Source organism: Phyllobates terribilis, unplaced genomic scaffold (assembly GCF_046119375.1).
Source record: "Phyllobates terribilis strain yellow unplaced genomic scaffold, ASM4611937v1 Scaffold_11__3_contigs__length_659146591, whole genome shotgun sequence".
Lineage (NCBI taxonomy): Eukaryota > Metazoa > Chordata > Amphibia > Anura > Dendrobatidae > Phyllobates > Phyllobates terribilis.
Genome location: NW_027362771.1, coordinates 329957958 through 329977999, shown reverse-complemented (window position 1 = coordinate 329977999; position 20042 = coordinate 329957958). Strand labels below are relative to the sequence as shown.

The window sequence follows — 20042 nt, the reverse complement described above, 5'->3', positions numbered from 1 at the left end:
AGTTCTGAAGAGGAAGTGAGGTGGATGGGGAGGATTTAAGAAGAGATGACCAGTTCCTTGCTAGGTGTAAGGATTAGGGGGGGTTAGTAGAATGTGAAGGATTATATAGGAGAGTGAAAACAAACAGGAACATTGTTTACTGTGACTGAGTATCCAGTTCCCTTCAGGTCTAATTCAGAGCTGTATACTTCTTTAGTACACTTTTATGCTACACTTGTATGCTACGCTGGCAGACGACGTCCAGCTCACAAATATAAATGCACTACTACTTCTAGATAGGTGACCACTGCATTATTCCTTAACCTATGTCAAATGCCATCTTCAGAAGGCAGAATACTGAACCAGCGGGGTATCAATGAATCACACTTTGTATTTTCCCAAAAGTTTAAAATGAAAAAAAAAAAAATCTGAAGAACCCTTTTAAAATAATTTAACAAAAAAGTAAACATGAGTTTTCTGTTTAATGTCTGATGCACTGAATAGCAAGAGGCAGTGTGGTGAAAAAAATATACATTTTTAGACAACTTGATTTTCACCATAATATTTGCTTTTCATTAGAACATGAAGAGGTACCCATGCCGGCAATGTGAACGCTCCTTTAATTCTACAACCAGCTTACGACGACACGCTAGAAACAACCACGATACAAAAAAGGAATATGCCTGTTGGTAAGCTGTTAAGTTCTATTTCTGTGATGGTTGTAGATGCTCATTGGTTCTGCTTACATTAATTAATAATTTGTGTTAATTTTTATATAGTTTTTTTTTTGTTTTTTTTTTAGCTTTGTTTTTTAAAAAGTAAAAATGTAAGAAATTTGAATATCGAAAAGCATCAACTAGATAAGTACTAAGCGCCTTAAATTACTGCACTGAGTCATGGTCTTTAATCCTGTGCTACTGTGAATTGATGACACATATTTAACCACTTCGCGCCAGAGCCTGTTTTTGCCTTCGTGACCGGGCCAATTTTTTCAATTCTGACCACTGTCACTTTATGAAGTAATTACTCTGGAACGCTTCAACGTATTCCCCTGATTCTGAGATTGTTTTTTCGTGACATATTGTACTTCATGATAGTGGTAAAATTTCTTCGATATCACTTGCGTTTATTTGTGAAAAAATCGGAAATTTGGCAAAAATTTTCCTTTTCAAACTTTGAATTTTCATGCCCTTAAATCAGAGAGATATGTCACACAAAATACTTAATAAATAACGTTTTCCACATGTCTACTTTACATCAGCACAATTTTGGAACCAAAATTTTTTTTTGTTAGGAAGCTATAAGGGTTAAAAGTTGACCAGCGATTTCTCATTTTTCCAACAAAATTTACAAAACCATTTTTTTAGGGACCACATCTTATTTGAAGTGACTTTGAGGGGCCTTTATGACCGAAAATGCCCAAAAGTGACACCATTCTTAAAACTGCACCCCTCAAGGTGCTCAAAACCACATTCAAGAAGTTTATTAACCCTTCAGGTGTTTCACGGGAATTTTTGGAATGTGGAAGAAAGCAATGAACATTTAACTTTTTTTCACAAAAATGTTACTTTAGACCCAATTTTTTTATTTTCACAAGGGTAACAGGAAAAAATGGAATACACAATTTGTAGTGCAATTTCTCATGAGCGCGCTGATACCCCATATGTGAGGGAAAACCATTGTTTGGGCGCACTGCAGGGTTCTTAAGGGAAGGAGCGCCGTTAGACTTTTTGAATGTAAAATTTGTTTGAATAATTAGCAGACGCCATGTTGTGCTTGGAGAGAGCTCCTGATGTTCCTAAACAGTGGAAACCCCCCACAAGTGACACCATTTTGGAAACTAGACCCCTTAGGGAACTTATCTAGATGTGTGGTGAGCACCTTGAACCCCAAGGTGCTTCACAGAAGTTTATAATATTGAGCCGTAAAAATAAAATTTTCACATTTTTCCCACAAAAAATGTTTTTCATTCCCTAATTTTGCATTATCATAAGGATAACAGGAGAAATTGCACCATGAAATTTGTTGTGCAATTTCTCCTGAGTACGCCGATACCCCATATGTGGGGGAAAACCACTGCTTTGGTGTACGGCAGGGTTCGGAAGAGAAAGAAGCGCTATGTTGACTGGGATAGGCAGCAGACACCACATTTGAAGAGTCGCTGACATGCCGAAACAGCAGAAGCCCCCACAAGTGACCCCATTTTGTAAACTACACCTCTCAAGGAATTCATCTAGGGAAGTAGTGAGTATTTTTTAATTTTTACATTTATACCATTGGGCAGTGAAAAAAGCATAATTATATTTTTACCTCAAAAAATGTTTTACTCTCAGATTTTACATTTTCACACAGGGCAATGGGTAAAAATGGTGCCAAAATGTGTCACACAATTTCTTCTAAAAGTGGCAATACCCCATATGTGGCTGTATCGTACTGCTTAGCCATACGGCGAGATCTGGGGGGGACGGAGCGCTATTTGACAAATTGGAGAACAAATTATTGTAGAATAGGCATTTGGATTTGGGAGCACAACATTTTCTGAATTTCTTTTGGGGGGCTAGGGCCATTTCGCTTTTCCAGAGCCTTTCTGCTACCAGTAACTTGGAATATTTTTAACAGATGACGGACTTGAGTGGGGACTAGCTTTTTTTGAGGACTGAGTTGAAGCTTTTATTGGGAACATTTTACGTAACATTTATCTGGCGCTCTAGGCTGAGCACTTACATCGGGGTTTCCATCTAAATTTCCAAGTGATATAATTCAGATGAAACCCCTGCGGGATCCATTCACTGTAATGAGGCAGCAGAGTTACTCTGGACTCCGTCTGGCCTCTGTTTAGCGGTGTCCTTTTTTTCAGAAGTGCACAAAACTGTGGCCAACCGCACTTTTATGCACGCCTAAAAAAACTGACACCGTGGGATCCCAGGCCAGACGGCATTCACAGTGGCCTATATCTGCCTCATTACAGGGAATCTTCCGTCATGGGTTCCGTCTGAATCACGTATTTCAGAGATTTACACGGAAACTCTGGTGTAAGTGCTCAGCGCAGAGTTCAGGATAAATGTGAGCAGAGCCTTACTGCGATCTTTGGGAGACATAATAAACAAATCAGTAGCAGGTGAAGAATTGGTTTTATTTATTTTTTACGCCGTTCCTCGTGCGGTATAAATGATGAGATTACTTTATTCTTCGGGTCGGTGCGATTACAGAGATACCAGATTTATATCGGGTTTTTATGATTGACAGCTGTCACACACTAAGAGACGCTTTTTTTTTGCAAAATCTAGTTTTTGCTTCGCCATATTTTGAGAGCTATAATTTTTCCATATTTCGGCCGACAGAGTCATGTGACAGCTTGTTTTTTGCGGGGCAAGATGACATTTTTATTGGTACCATTTTTGGGTACGTGACATTTTTTGATCGCTTTCTATTCCGTTTTTTGGGAGGTAAAATTAACAAAAACCAACAATTCAGGAATTGTTTTTTGAGGGTTTTTTTTATGCCGTTCTGCGTGTGGTAAAAGTGATAAGGCAGCATTATTCTTCGGGTCAGTACGTTTACAGCGATACTACACTTACTATATATTTTTTTTAAGTTTTGGCGCTTTTACACAAAACAATTTTATAGAAAAAAATATTTTATTTGCATTGCTTTATTCTGAGAGCTATAACTTTTTTATTTTTAGGCTGAGGGAGCTGTATGGCGGCTTTTTTTTTGCTGAACAAGATGATGTTTTCAGCGGTACAATTTTTATTTCCGTTTTGCTTTTTGATCGCATTTTTTTTCCACTTTTTGTTTGGCGATGTGATGAAAAAGCATAGTTTTTTGCTCTGTTTTTTATTTATTTTTATTACGGTGTGCACAGAAGGAGTTAATTAGTGTGACAGTTTTATAGATTGTGTTGTTTCGGACGCGGCGATACCAAATATGGTGTACTTTTTTTGTTTTTGCATAAATATACGGATTTATTGGTTTAATATTTTATTTTTTTATTTTTATTTATTTTGTGATTTATTTTTTTAACAGTTTGAAAACATTTTTTTGACTTTTTTTCTACATTTTTACTTAGTCCCTGTATGGGACATTAATTTTTATTTTTCTAATCACTGATCTCATGCATTGTAATAGACATGTATTGCATTGGATGAGATCTTTGCTGACAGTTATACACTGTCTGTCTCCTGCTAGAGTTCAGCTGCAGGCTGAGCCTAGCAGGACACCATATATGGCAGATCCGGAGGCGGTCATGTGACCTCCGGCTGCCATAACAACGGCAGGTCCTGGAAGACATCAGGGGGCCATCGGAGAGGTAAGTGGACGACCCCCTCTCCTCTCACTATCTTCTATATGCCGCGATCACTATAGATCGCGGCATATAGAAGATAGCAAAGTGTTAACATCATTGGGACCTGATCCAATCAGGTCCCGATAATGTCCCCTGTCAGAGCTATCGCTCTGCACTGGAACCGCAGCGCTTGCAGGACCCTGGGGGTCCTGAGTGCTGCGGGACCACCCACCGTTTTTAAACGTCAGCGCTGCACAGAGCCCAGGCAGCGCCGACGTTTATGTACAGTGGGCGGTCCTGAGCCGGTTAAAGAAGCACTCCCATCAAAATTTTTATCCTCTTAATATATTGCAGTCATCATATTATCTAGCATTGTGTACTTACAATTGCTCATTTTACCTTTCTACCTAATTAATTCTCCTTTCTGTTAAGTCTATGACATCACATGATTAAACCCTGACTAGCTGAATCCTTCTAAGCTCTATGTAGAAACAAGAGGTCAGTTTTCCGTGCATGAGTCATAAGTCACTGCAAAAGTCCCTGGCTGGGGGAGGAACAGAGCAGCTGGGTCAGGAGTTGAAGAGGGGAATAATAAATGCAGGGACAAGAGACTTCCTGTTTCTACATAGAGCTGAAAAAAACAGAAGAATTTACTGGGTAGAAAGGCAAAATGAGCAATTGTAAGTACATAGTGCTATATAATAGGATGACTGCAATATGTTGAGAGGATGAAAACTTTGATGGGAGCGCTTCCTTAAGCTGCACAGTAGCTAGTTGTTTAGCCCCACAATACCCACCCCATCTTTTGGAAATAGCCAAGGACCCTAAGTACAGAATAGATGTAGCTACCTCTATTGGACCCTGCAATTGCCGGGTGTTTCCCAGTATAGCATAGCTGAACCGCTGGATCTTGGAAGACTCAGTTCAGTGACATTTTCGTTATATATATTGAAATATTAACATTGCATAAAAACAAAACAACTACGATTGGTAGGTATTCACACCACTACAAAAGCCTGAAAAATGTATTCAACAGATTATTTAATGTGAAACTGGAACAGTGAAAGTGAAAGAAAATGTATATCTCTAATTTATATGTACACCTAAACAGCTCTAAAAAATAATACAATTGCTCAAACCAAGTCTCATACTACCATGTCAGTGTAAAAATGAAAAATTTTGGCTGCTGAAATGAACAATATTGGCCCCTTCAGATCTGGCCACTTAAGGTTCAGTTACAATCAGTGAAAGGTAATTGAGGAGTATTTTTTTTATTTCAGCATATGCTCATGGCTAGGTATATATACAGGTGCATCTCACTAAATTAGAATATCAACAAAAAGTTAATTTCTTTCAGTTCTTCAATACAAAAAGAGAAACTCATATATTATATATAGTCATTACAAACAGAGTGATCTATTTCAAGTATTTATTTCTGTTAATGTTGATGATTATGGCTTACAGCCAATGAAAACACACAAGTCATTATCTCAGTAAATTAGAATACTTTATAACCACAGCTTGAAAAATGTTTTTAAAATCTGAAATGTTGGCCTACTGAAATGTATGTTCAGTAAATGCACTCAATACTTGGTCGGGGCTCCTTTTGCATCAATTACAGTATCAATGCTTCGTGGCATGGAGGGGATCAGCCTGTGGCACTGCTGAGGTGTTATGGAAGCCCAGGTTGCTTTGATAGCAGCCTTCAGCTCGTCTGCATTGTTGGGTCTGGTGTCTCATCTTCCTCTTGACAATACCCCAGAGATTCGCTATGGGGTTATGGTCAGGTGAGTTTGCTGGCCAATCAAGCACAGTGATACTGTTGTTTTTAAACCAGGTATTGGTACTTTTGGCAGTGTGGACAGGTGCCAAGTCCTGCTGGAGAATGAAATTTCCATCTCCAAAAAGCTTGTCGGCAGAGGGAAGCATGAAGTGCTGTAAAATTTCCTGGTAGACGGCTGCGCTGACTTTGGTCTTGATAAAACAGAGTGGACCTACACCAGCAGATGACATGGCTCCCCAAACCATCACTGATTGTGGAAACTTCACACTAGACCTCAAGCAGTTTGGATTGTGTGCCTCTCCACTCTTCCTCCAGACTCTGGGACCTTGATTTCCAAATGAAAATTGGAACTCTGGTACCTTTGTGGAGTGTGTCAATGACTGCCTTCTGAACATCTGTCAAGTCAGCAGTCTTCCCCATGATTGTGGAGCCTACTGAAACAGACTAAGGGACCTTTTTAAACGCTTAGGAAGCCTTTGCAGGTGTTTTTTGTTAATTATTTGAATTTACTGAGATAATGACTTTTGTGTTTTCATTGGCTGTAAGCCATAATCATCAACATTAACAGAAATAAACACTTGAAATAGATCACTCTGTTTGTAATCACTCCTTTATAATATGAGTTTCGCTTTTTGTATTGAAGAGCTGAAATAAATTAACTTTTTGATGATATTCTAATTTAGTGAGATGCACATGTATAACTCTTTGTCCATGTACTGCTGCATGTGCTTTTGGCTCTTCCGTGACAAAAAAACTTGCGCGATCGAACCTGCTCAAGTACTCCACAACTCTTAAGGAGGTATTGCACCTCCATTCCACATTTTAATGAATTGAAAAATGCACGATTCATGCATATCACGCACAGTATAGTGTATTCCTTTGCTTAGCTTAAAGGGTTATACCCAAAACACAATGTGATCTTATTAATGTAGAAATATATTTATTAACTTTTACCAATAGCACTCATTTTTAAATCTGCTTCATTTTGCACATAACACCTCTCTAAGGTTGACCCTCCAGGCTTTATATACCCTTCCGTTGCCATTGGAACTGTCCTCTACAAAATGTACAATTGGGGGAGGAAGGTTGAACTTGATGGACCTAGGTCTTTATTCAACCTATGTTACTATATAATTGGGCCTGGTTGATGATGAACAGGGCAATCTCTCTCAGCTGGCTTCTGCTAATATAAATCTGCTGGATCTACAGTGGAACGTTCACTGTGAGGGATGATGTCACGGAAAAAGGCAGAGCCTCCATCACAGTGCTGAGAGCTCATACCTGAAAGCAGCGGTGTGCATGTCTGTTGGTAACTAAGAAGTGATGTACTGCAGGATGGTCTGTATACACCATGGCTGAGGGGAGAGACTTACTGAGGAGGTTGTATAAAGGGCACTGAGAAGAGAGAGATACTGCAGGATGGGCTCTATACAGGAGACTGTGAGGAGTGATATACTGCAGGATGGGGTTCTGTATACAGAGGACAGTAAGGAAGAAATAATGAAGGATGGAGCTCTGCATAGAGGAGTTAAGATTATTTAAACTGTGATGTGAAACTGCAAATGCCTGTCTGTTGGTGCAGTTGACAGAGGATTATCTTCTGACATATGCTATGCATCAATAGAGTGGCATTTGCAGTTTCGCAAAATTGATCTGTCCGCAACAGGCAACAAACATAACTCCCCACCAGGGCTGTGGAGTCGGAGTCTGTGTCCAAATGGATCGACTCCAGCTCCTAAAATATATAATAGATTGGGTTCAGTAGTTGAATGCAGGTTCTGGGGAATATTTTTTTCATAAGAATTTGGGAAAGTTATGAAATGTCCTATTCCTGATCTAAGGGTCTAGACTTTTAGCTGAGATGAATCTGTGCTACAGTAAATTTATCACTTAAACATGAGCCATGTATGAGGGAGTCGGAATCATGGAAATTGAGGAGTCGGAGTCTTATGAAGGGATACATGGAGTATGTGTGATGTAACTATATGACAACTTCTTTTGTACAGCAAAAGGTCTGTCTACATGGACCAACCGGTGGTACGATACAACCGCTGATCTGTAAACTTTTACCGTTCAGCAGTCGTTTAAATGCCTGTTTACACGAGTAGACCACAGTAAACGATGCGCACTGGGCGATCTGTAATAGATCGCTCAGTGCATGTAGGCTGCAGTAGTTCTCAGCAGTGCGGGTCCAGTTTACACAGGGTGATGCGTCGCTGAAAACAACAATGTTTTTTTGGGGGGTTTTTTGCTGCACAAAAGATAATTTAATGCGATGAACAAGTGTTTGCTTGTTCGTCAAGTGATTTGTAAGTTAATCATGAAACAAGCATTTTTAACAACACTCGTTCATGATTATCTTGCAGTGTCAGCAGGACTTGTCACCTATGAACCTGTAGTATATAGAGAATTTTCTAAATTTGCATTTGATGGACCAGAGTGGATCAAAAAACGCCATTTTATTATAAATAAGCCTTAATCTATTTATCAGTAAATTCGCTTTGAAATTTATTTGGTTTTAACAAATTACCTTTACGGTGAAAGAAAAAAGTGGCTGCACTTATATGTATTACGCCTCATCTATTTTGTTACCTACGTATCTCTTGATCCTTCCATGCACATGTCCCAGGATAGCTGCACTATCTTCTATTATCTGCCTTCTACTTTATAGTTCCAGTACATTATGCTTGGAGATTAAAGAAAAAAGAACAAGTTTATAAAGTATGGATTTCTCTGCTACTAAGAATAAATTACATGTAATATGTAACATGTCTCTTTCAGCTACTGCACAGAGAAGCCTACCTTTGCCAAGCCGTCCATGCTGGCCAATCACATAATTTTAATGCATGGCATCAAAAACCCCGAACTTACTCAGCTGCCCTCTTCAAAATCAACAAATACGCCCGCAGAACGTGGCGCTCAAGAACAGGTACAGTTTTTTTTAACATGATATCAGGAGTAACATGAATTTTAGAAAAGAGGATTTCTGTTCATCCATGAATTAAACTGATTTTCCAATATATGGTTATCAGCAAAAGTCAAAGTTTGAACTTTTGTTACTTTTGATGTGCATTAAGAATATGATTGATGTCACGATTCTGAATATCTGGACGGAGTGAATGACAGTTCTGCCATCCAATCTAGGACTTGGGCTGCTGAGCTGTTAGTATAGTGATGGACAGCTCAGCCGTCCAACCAGATACTGGGACGTGCTGAGCGGTCAGTGTCTGGAGTGACAGTTTAGCTGTCCAATCAGGACCAGGGTGTGCCCGGGGCTTCATCCACGTGTCTCTCATTCAGAGCAGTTACCTGGCTATTTAACCAACTGTCTGCCTTTGATTGCTGCCAATTGTAGCTTTGCTCATGAGGTTGTGTGCTTGCTCTGTCATCGTTGTCTGGTATTCTGATCTTTGCTGCTCCACCTTGGATTTGTCTTGACCATCCTTTTGCCTAGCCCGTTTGTCGTGATCCACTACCTTCTTGGAATATTGACCTCAGATTGTTTCCTGACTACATCTTTGTCTCACCCCTCCGTCTATGACGTACTCTCTTGACTTCGGACCTCTGGACTATCCAGCCTCACGGCTTATCCGTGAGTACTGACTAGCGTCACAATTGAATTTTCTTTTGACCATCCACAAAGAAACTGGAACACAGCAATTTCTCCCACTTCTGATTTATTATTAAATGGCCATTATTACATCGTGGATAAAATATTTTAAAGAGTAAATCGAGTAGCACAAGATTTAATTTGCTTACTGTTCCTTTGTCTCCGTTACCTAGACTGCAGGTACAAAGAAAGCAATCAAAAAGGAACTTGAGGACTTTGATGCGCAAGGTGGGCCGGATGCTAAGAAGCGGAGAGCAGCGTATAAATGTGCAAAGTGCGGCTTCACTGCAGACAGCAGCAAAGAGTTTCTAGAGCACATACCTCAGCACAAGAGCGACAACTCAACGTGCCAGTGTGTGCACTGTGGCTTATGTTACACTTCCCAAATATCACTCAACAGACACCTCTTTATTGTGCACAAGGTCAAGGAAGAAGACGATGAGGAGCAGCAGCAAGCAAACCCCGACACAGAAAAGCCGTTTCCAAGCTCAAAGTTGGAGCAGTCGTGGGAGTGTGCCCAGTGTGATCTAACCTTTGATCTTCAGAGTGCGCATGCTGCTCACATACGGACTCACAAACCAAACCCCGATAACCGACAGAAAACAGGATCCCCGAAAGCGTAATAAATACAGGACTTCAAAAGAACATATGTGATAAGAAAGCATATGTTAATGACTAGAAAGAGAGAAACTAAAACTATTTTTACTGAGAAACTGAGAGGGATGTTCATTTAAATTAAAAATAATAGTAATAGTTAAGGTACTGTATTTGTTTATGTGGACTGTTAAGCGTTCATTTAGGACACGTTTACCCTTTTACACGGACCGGCAAGGCCCAGCGATATGAGGGGGACAGCAGAAAGACAAAAAGGGAAAGTGTGAAATGTAAGTTTGTTTTTTTTTTTGTTTTTTTTTCCAGTTCTTTAACACGGCTTCTTCTCATCTCTATTCCAATATCACAGCATTCATCTTCGGTTCAGTTTGATCAGTTAATCTGTCTTTTAAAGAGATTTGTATGTTTGTGAAAATGAAAGCGGTAAACGGTCCTTTTCAATTTAGTTTTTTTCTTCTGCATTGTGGTAGGATTTTAAGCACTTAAATGATGCAAGACTTTATATGTGGTTATGTACATTTCAGAACAAAATATATTTAAATGGTTATTTTGGGGAAAAAAATTATCCATCACCTGCATTATAGGGGATAACTTGCTGATTTGCTGGTGGTATGACCGCTGGAACCACCAGTGATCCCAAGATCGGTGCTTTAGAACCTAAAGAACGGGGCTCGGTAACCCCTTTCTGAATGGTGCGCATGCGCGACCTGCACTCCGGTATTGTCTGTGGACCTGCAGAGTGCACTGCTCAGAGGTCAGACCTAGTGATCAGCAAGTTATCCCCTAATTCCTATATAGGGGATGACTTGTTGGGTAATACCCTTTTTAAATTGTGCAGTCATATCCAAATTAACAGACCAATTAAAAGACGGAGGATAACTAGAAGATAGGTGAAGGCCATTCACGGGGAACATTCTATTTTAATTACATGAACACAGAGGTGGAAATGTTCTTTGGGGTCTTATGGCAGATTTACTAAGTGACTTTAGAGAGGACCTTTCAGCTCATGTCTGAATTTGCAAATACTTGCACTTTTCTCTAAAATGGCGCTGTTCCTCTGTTACAGCCACAAAATAACCAGGGAGGAAGACAGCTCATTTCTTTGTTAAAGTATCTATCACCAGTCTGGGGCTGCCCTCTTTATGTAGGAAAAAGTAGGCAGCCTCAGACTGCAATTTTTTTCACATTTTAACAAGAGGTCCCAGTCGTCTCTGATGTCCTCCTAAAGGATCCGACTTTCTATCAAATGCCTGGTCCGAGCTTCTAGGTTATAGAAGAAAGGAAGACCCAGATTGGTGATGGATACTCTTTAAGTTTTACATAGTTTTTACATAGTACACTATTTATTACATAAAACAAATACCTTTGAACTTTTCAGTATGACGTTTCATTTTAATTGGCATTTAATTTCTAGAATTGTCCACTTATGGAAACAAAGACTTTATGACTATGCAGAAAGATTGTCCAATTTTTTTCACTTTTTTGTAAGATTGTAACATGGTTCTAAAAAAGGGCTTATTATTCTATAGAAAAAAGTGTCAATTCAGCTCACCACTTGTGTGTTAAAGATCCCAGGAGACTTCCAGGGTAGACAGTCTGTGGTCTGGGTGTGGTGCACGGAGTAGGCACTGGTCTGGCTTCCAGGTCAAGTAGCTCTCAATGGTCCAAAAGGGGATGTTCTCCTGCGCCAAAGGAAAGTCGTTAAAACTTAGCCTTTAAACATATAGAATAAAAAAAAAATGTTGACAGAATGTGATGATTGATCCTACCTGAAACGCGTAAGCATTTTTGTTTTTTAACATGCGCACAGTCCCCATTTTTTTTTTTATCTTTATTATTCTGTCACTGATTAGTTTGTCACGGTATATGGGAAGAGAAATGAGTTGGTGTATATCTATTTGTATTTTCTATGCGTTAAGGCTTTCCAAGGCCTCTACATCCGGTGACGTACTACCCTGCTTATGCAGATATCTTTACTTGAAATTACCGTGCAGTTACTATAAAGCTTTGTCAGTGGCTCCGGTTGCGCTGCCGAGCGAGAAGAGTATCTATTGTATTTCCCCTAATTTATGACAAGTTATATTTTATGTTGCTAGTAGGAAAAGTGGAAGGAATATTGTAGTAGGTGTTAATGCTGCTTGGATTTATCATTATTGGCTTGAACCCAGCCATAAATCCATATAGTCAGAGAGCACAGTTAGGCACTTCTTATTTGAATGTACTTGGCAGCAGTCCCGATGGTGAAAATGATCTGACTCAAAATAGGCGCCATCAAAATCACCCAATTTTTGTGAGGAAGGTTCATCATTTAAGCACCATTTTACATATGGCATGTTCTACATAGAAAGTGTAATGTTTATGTAACTGTATTACAGCCTGTATTATAATCCAGATAATCCATTCACGTCTCAGCTGAATTTTCCTGGAAACTGTTCACAAACTGATCTCTAAATATTAACAGGTAACGATCCATGACTTACGGTCCTAATACAGACTGGCCACCGTTCTCAAGCCAAATATAACATGCTCATGAGATTAAGTTCGGATCAGCAGACCCCCTGCCAGGCCGTACTTGGGTCGTGATTCATGGATGTGAAAACAGCCCTAAGTTCTGTGCAGTCTTCAACAATGAAGCCTGCAGAATCATAAATGCAGCTCTGGACTATATTACTAGCTGTAACCTGTCTTGACAAAGAAAGATTCATTATCCCTCTAAGCTGTAAAACTGTGCTTAAAGAATTTCATGTCAATGGATCACATTTTCATCTGAAACTAGGTTGACCTAATTCTTCCAGTTTAGCCTTCTATACTAAATTATAGCTAGTGAACCGTTATCTGACAGCACAGGGTTTATGTATGTACAGGTGGAAGATGGCAAACTAAACAGATGTAGGATAGACATTATGGCGTTGTTGACCCCGACTGCAGGACATAATACTCCTCAGGCCTTTAAATTCTGCTCTTACTCTTGTGCACAATGGCAATCATGTACACACTTATAAGAAGAAGAACTAATGCTTGCTACAGGCCTTGGTCGTGATCCTACCAATATTGGTGGAATCTTCTTGACAATTTATAGGGAATGTATCGTAAGAAAACGACCTATTGTTTAAATCAGGTTTTTGTGTTAAATGTATTAAACAAAAAAGACACAAAATTAGTCATTTTCACACTGGTCACTGGGACTTTTTTTTACACTCGTACTGCCTATTCTTTCAGGAAGAGTTTTCCACTAGCCTCTATATAAAGCTGATAACACAGGATCCAGCGATCACAATAGGTGGTGTCTCCCCTGCTCGCATTCATAATCACCTTTGCACACGCTCATTAGACACTTCAGTACAAAAGTTAGGGTTTGGATTGCCAAAGTCTGCATGAAACTAGGCAGCGTCCTGCTGCCAGGCTGCCATTTTCAGTTTGGGAGTGAGCATCATAGGAGTTTACAGTAGTCTGTCCCTGAAGGTAATGCGACGAGCAGACACTGCATAGTTTAGAGCAGTCCGCAGCACAGAACTCTAGCTGCAAGCTGCAGGTTAATAGTACGCCCCACTCTGTAATAGTGTTTCTCTTGAAACTGGAGGTAAGCTTTAATATAAAAAAAAAAATTATATATAAACGCCAAACCCAGATAATGCAAAAAAATGTTATGTAGCTTTTACAGCATTCTTTAAAAGGACTGTCAGTACAGAATGACTGTTCAAACCAAGTCCAGGCGCTTGGTGCATCAAGACAGGGCCAAACAAATAAGTGCACCTTCCCACCTACTTGTTTTCCCTCTATTTATGCCCTTCTATAGCTCTATAAAGCCAGAGCTGTCAACCAGTGGTTGGAGATGGAGGGAAAACAAGCAGGTGGGACTTGGCTTGAAAAGTCATTCTGTGCTGACAATCCCTTTAAAGTAACATCTGGCCTCAGCAAATTCTGCTAACAAAGCTGTGAAAAACACTAAACTGCTGTGTGTGAATCATGCCTAGTGTCTGCAAAGGGCCACAGACAATGGATTGTCTCAGATCCACCACACTACACATCTTACCATTCTTCATATTATATCATAAAACATTGTTCCTTTTTTAAAAAGTCCAATGTGACCAATTATACAGGCTGGCTTAAAAAATAAAATTCTGGAGACCCTTTAAATACACTTTCTTTTTTGATAATCAAGGAGTTACCCAAGTGTATCCATTTTAAGACATTGTATGTAAGTATTTAGGGTTAGGTACCGTTTATTGTGCTTCATTTGTTGTACTTTTGGTTAATTTCTTAATTGAGTTCCTTTACTTTTATTTTGGATACATTAATTCTGAAAGTAACCCAACGATTTGATCCAGTATAGTTAACGGTAATTCAGCTTACTCTCCTGTATCACAGATTGCTCACTCATTTCACCAGCTGTTTAAAAATCCGTAGGTTCAGTAGACGGTTATAGGGGTTTTCAACTTTCAAGAAAGTGGACCCCAAGAGCTTTAAAATGCCTAAAACAAAGAGAGCGAGTACTCATCTTTTCCAGGTCCAGCCTTGTTCTCCATTGCTGCTCCAGTCTCGGTGTTTGGGTTGCAATGCTGATGTCCTGTCGACAGCGCACGTCACCGCTAAAGCCAATAACTGAGCTCAGCTACTCTTCCGAGGTAGACGGCATGAGCTGCTGCGGTCAGTTATTGGCTACAGCAGTGATGCGCGCTGCCAACGTGATGTCCTTGCTTTTGCCAAAACACAGAGACATGAACAGCGGCGGGGAGACGCCATTGGATCTGGGAAGGCGAGCACCCTCTCTGTTCATTGTTTTATTAGATATTTTAGAGTGCCTTCGGTCAAGTTTCCAAAATGTGGAAAATCTCTAAGTTCTAAAATATATTGGAACATAGATTACTTTTGAATAAAAAAAAAGCATGGGCATAAGAAAAGTTTGACTCTCTAAGGATAAAAATGTCAAATTTCCAGTTGAAAGTTACAACTCGCACGAACTAGATTTATGATCTTTCTTATTTATAGGTCGCGCTTTTACACGGACCAAAAGTCTTTGACCAAATCTGCCTGTGACCCTCATTCCCCTTACAAATAAAAGCATAACATATCCCCTAATCTACAATATATCAACCGCCATTTAGATAGTGTCAGGGGACTTTACCTCCTATTAATCCCAGGTCTCTGAGCTCTCTCCATTTATGTGACAACCAGTTGTTGCCATTGGTGGCCATGTACGACGTAATTCTCACGCTGCTTCTGCAGAGCAAGCTCAGTGTTACACACTTGGGATTAATCTAATAACCCGGCTCGTAAGTGGCAACTGATGGCAGAATCTGAGCATCTGTGCAACAGAAAATGTGAAACTATGAACATTTTAATTTATCGGTTTTCTGCATCATTTAAGTGTGAAAAATCTGATACCAGGCATTGCTTGTTCTTGTATTTCCTAAGCCAGTATATGCAACATTACTTTCCATGTTCATGTCTGCAATGTGCTGCTGACTCCACCTTGTCCCCTTCAGAAAGGTTTCTCAAAGTATTCTGCCCACGTTCTAGACTAGCCTATTATCACCCAGTTTTCAATGTTATTATGACTTATTGGAGATTGTTTTTATTGTATTTAAATGTAGTCATATTGACTATGTATACATATATAAATATAAATAAATATCTATACTTTTAAATTTTTTTTTTCCTTTTTTTATTTTTAAGGTGCTCGCTCGCTTGACATGTATACATTATACAATATCCATTCAGTTTTATATGTACATATGTGCATGACTATGTATATAGAATACGATAGTATATGTATTTGCGTGTGCATATATGTATGCAATCAGTTCACCTATTCATAAACTGCCTTTATTTCTCCATTTGCCATATTCTTTGTAACCCTTGCACAATTTTCATACATATTATATACTAAACACCATGTTTTCTTGCAGCATTCAACATATCTGCATCACATTATTGCAATATTTGCTGGATCTTGTAGGGTTTGATTGTGTGACTGCTAAAGCTGTAAAGGGCTTCTACAGTCTTAAAAGGATTGTCAAGGTTTGGCTCGAAAGTCTGTCTTCTCTCTGCAGACTTGAGAATCCTCAAATTGCGCACAGGCAAGATTGAGCGGTGTCCATACTTCCGGCCGCATTCATACTAGACGTGTGTGGCCTCCCTCAATTTCCTTGTATTGATCGTGGCCACACATGTCTAGTTGGAATGTGGCTGGGAGTATGCATAATCCCATGATCGCCTGCTCTCTGCACCAGAGAATTCAGACAGCGTGCTGTGTGTGATGTGAGGATTCAATCCTGGACAACCCCATTAAGAAATTAATGACCTAGGATAGATCATCAATATCAGATCAGTGGTTGCCGATACCTCAAATCCCCACTGTTTAGCTCTGGTGGTGCACGGATGTAAACATTGAATGGAGCTCTAATTCGTAGGTCTACTCAATGTCTAGCAACTGCTGCCAAGTACTGCAGATCAGTTCCTACTCAGGAAAATAGGAGCTTATCTGCAGTATCTGACAACAGCCGCTACACATTGAAGGCAAGTGTGCTGTTCAACTCCATTCAGTTTTTACATCCATCCAGCGCTAATAACATCTGATTAGTGGGGGGTGTTGCATGTTGGTCCCTAACAGATCTTGTACTGATGACGTATTTTAAGGATAGGTCATCAATATTCTATTCCTGGACAATCCCTTTAAAATGTGTCAGATGCATTACACTGCTGTGGCCTCTTAGGCATGGTCTAGAATCCATTCATAAACCCATTTGAAGGCTGCTTAGCAAAGTCCCCAAAAAATGGGTATACAACTGGAGGATTTCTTTTTTTTTTTTGTCCAATTAACATCAGCAAAATTCAGGGAATTCAAATAGTTACAAGTAACAGGACCGTACATTTATAAGGGTATGTTCACACGTCGTGAAAAAAACAGCATTGTATTGTTGCAGCAAAGTGAATGAATGAGATTTCTGAAATCTCATGCACATGATGCTTATTTGTTCCTGGGAGATTTGAAGCCTTTTTAGATCTGCAGCATGTCAATTCTTTCAGCGTTTTTGCAGCATTTTACACCCATTCGAATGAATAGGAAAAGAGATAAGCCAAGAGACTTGTTTTTGACGGCTACTGTTAAATTGGAATGTCACCTAAAACGTATGGTCTGACATTTCAAATAAATATGTTCTAGAATACATTGGTGACCATCTATATCTTCTTGCTTGGGGGGGGCTCCATTACAAAAATTCCTATTCTTCAAATACTATGTCAGGGATTTTCCTGACGCCATATATTCAAAGAAAACCGATTTGAGATGAAGCTGTGAATCGCTAGTGTCCTTTATTGCTTTTTCCAAGTTTCTGTTTGTGGCCACTTCGTGCTCATTCACACAGTATTAAATAACGGGTACGTTTTGGTGTCATTGCCTGAAAATCTGCATGAGACAATTTTCAAAAGAACCCCATAGACCAGAGCACTGGTCCTGTCCCCTTTGGAAATGTGTAAGGGGGGTCTGACCTGGGGCCATGTTCCCTTAGAAATCACTAGCCTCTTCACCGATTGTGCGGTAGATGTAGTGTTCGTGTGTCAGGACTAGGTAGGCGCCCTACACAGCCATCCATGACATGCTGCTAAGTGGCACTGCACCTTCTTCTCTATCATTATTAAATGTATTGTTTGCAGAATAATTTGATTTCTCGCTGAGCCAAGTTTTCATACGTCATATAATTTAATGAAAAAGAGAAATAATTGCTATTTATCGTGTTGCCTCTAAACATTAGGATTTTGTCTACTTGTGTTTTGATACAGACAAATCTGAGTATTTCTACCCCCTTTTATAATAATGTACATAGCAACCTGTCTGTAGATTTCTGTTATAAGGACATTCTCTTTGTTCAATCTTCCAAGGATTGTATGTATGTTTGCTTCAGAATATTTCAAATAAAAGACTTAAAAAGAAAGCCTGAGTGGCTGTCAATGTCTGATTGGAAATGCACCTAGGTGCTGCACAATATCGGGCATATGTGCATTATTTAGCGTTAAAGGAGTTGTCCACTTTTGGAGACAATTTTTTGTTTTAACTCAAATGCATGTATTTAGGGTTAAAAATAATTTTTGCAATTGAGTTTTGTTACAAATTTTACACCCTTTGACTTTTACAGGCTCTTTGTTTCCTTGCACATTGAACATTTGATGTGGTCTGTGATCCTAAATCGGCTGAGAGGAGCCCTGAGAATGACAAGAGTACAAAGTCTCAAATCAGAATGTGAGAATGAGCTCACTGATAGATTCTCAGATAAATTATTCTGCAGCCAACAATGGATAGTGCAACTCAAAGACTATAGAAGAAAAAAAATGTGGAAAAAAATTATGAAACCCAATTGCAATAATGATTTTTAGCCCCAAATACATGCATTTAAGTAAAACAAAAATAAAAAAATTACCCCAAAGGTGGTCGGCTCCATTCTTTCTCTTTAGGGCTGCTGCTGTTTGTCTGCTTTATTCGGAAACCCCATAGACAATAAATGGTGGTTAGGCATGCAGCCTGCTGTGCCATTTTGTGTGAAGATAAAAAAAAAATCCCCGATTCCCTCGATCGATGCACATCCCAGCAGTGGTACACCGAAGGATCAGCAAGTTCTCACTTATTCTGCAGATGGGTGATGGGTTATCGGAATAGATAACTGCAATCAATCGCTTCCTATGACCGCCAACAAGCTTCTTGCACCTCTCAACTGGAATTTTGGACCACTCATCTTTTGCAAACTGCTCCAGGTCTCTCATATTTGAAGGAGGCCTTCTCCCAACAGCAATTCTAAGATATATCTACAGTTGTTTAATGGGATTTAGATCCGGACCCATTGCTGGCCACTTCAGAACTCTAGATATAGCAAATAAGTACATAAAATATAACTTTTATTAATGAAAAGTCTAAAAAGAAATTTATAACATGATGCCCATATGGTGTATCATAAGTAAAAAGATATAAATATCTACGATATAGCTGGACAGAATATCAGGCCCTATTAGGTCCAGCATAAGTAAGAATAATGAAGGTATTCAAGCTATGAAGTCCAAAAAGAGAACCCCACAGATACGCAAAAAAACAAGGTATATCTCACCAACTGCCCATATAGCAATATAGACGGTGATTATACCTATATCTGTGTATACCCATAGACAAAACCAGCCATTATTAAATGGTAAATAAGTATACAATCAAATAGAGCTATGAGGGGCCTTCTATTATCATCCAGGCACTCAATCCTCATAAGACATGGAAACATCTCACCCGGGGTCTTTTTATATATATCTGCTCCCCCTTTACATTCCAGGTGATGAGTTAATCCATGGAACATCCCAAGCCGAGGTATACCTCACCAAATACCCATATAGCAATATATACGGTGATCATACCTATATCTGCATATACCCATAGACATAACAAGCCATTATTAAATGGTAGGTATGTATACAGAAATAGAACTATGAGGAGCCTTCTATTACCATCCAGGCATTTAAATCCTCATAGAACATGGAAACATCTCACCCGGGGTCTTTTTATGTCTGCTCCCCCTTTACATTATAGGTGATCAGTTTCTCCACGGAACATCCCGACGCGTTTCAATCCTTCATCAGGGGTATATAGTTCCTCTTCATTAAGGGTATATCATTCCTCATTCCTGCATTGGTTCCTTAATCATATCCTAATGCCTCAAGTGGGTACACATTATGCCCTGCTTTATATGCGTGCGTTAAGCCGCGCTCCTTCATAATTACCGCGCTGACCGTGACGTGTT

The 20042-nt window shown here is 39.4% G+C and overlaps 1 protein-coding gene across 1 annotated transcript in view; it reads left to right on the top strand.

The window, feature by feature from the left end:
• The window catches only part of ZNF592 (zinc finger protein 592), a 50614-nt gene extending 34697 nt beyond the window's left edge, over positions 1–15917 (top strand). The window contains exons 8-10 of the mRNA XM_073652673.1: positions 559–668; positions 8829–8976; positions 9831–15917. Of these exons, the coding sequence (XP_073508774.1) occupies positions 559–668; positions 8829–8976; positions 9831–10280 (708 nt within the window). The 3' untranslated portion in view covers positions 10281–15917. The remainder of the gene's footprint in view (positions 1–558; positions 669–8828; positions 8977–9830) is intronic.
• Positions 15918–20042: the final 4125 nt, after the last annotated feature.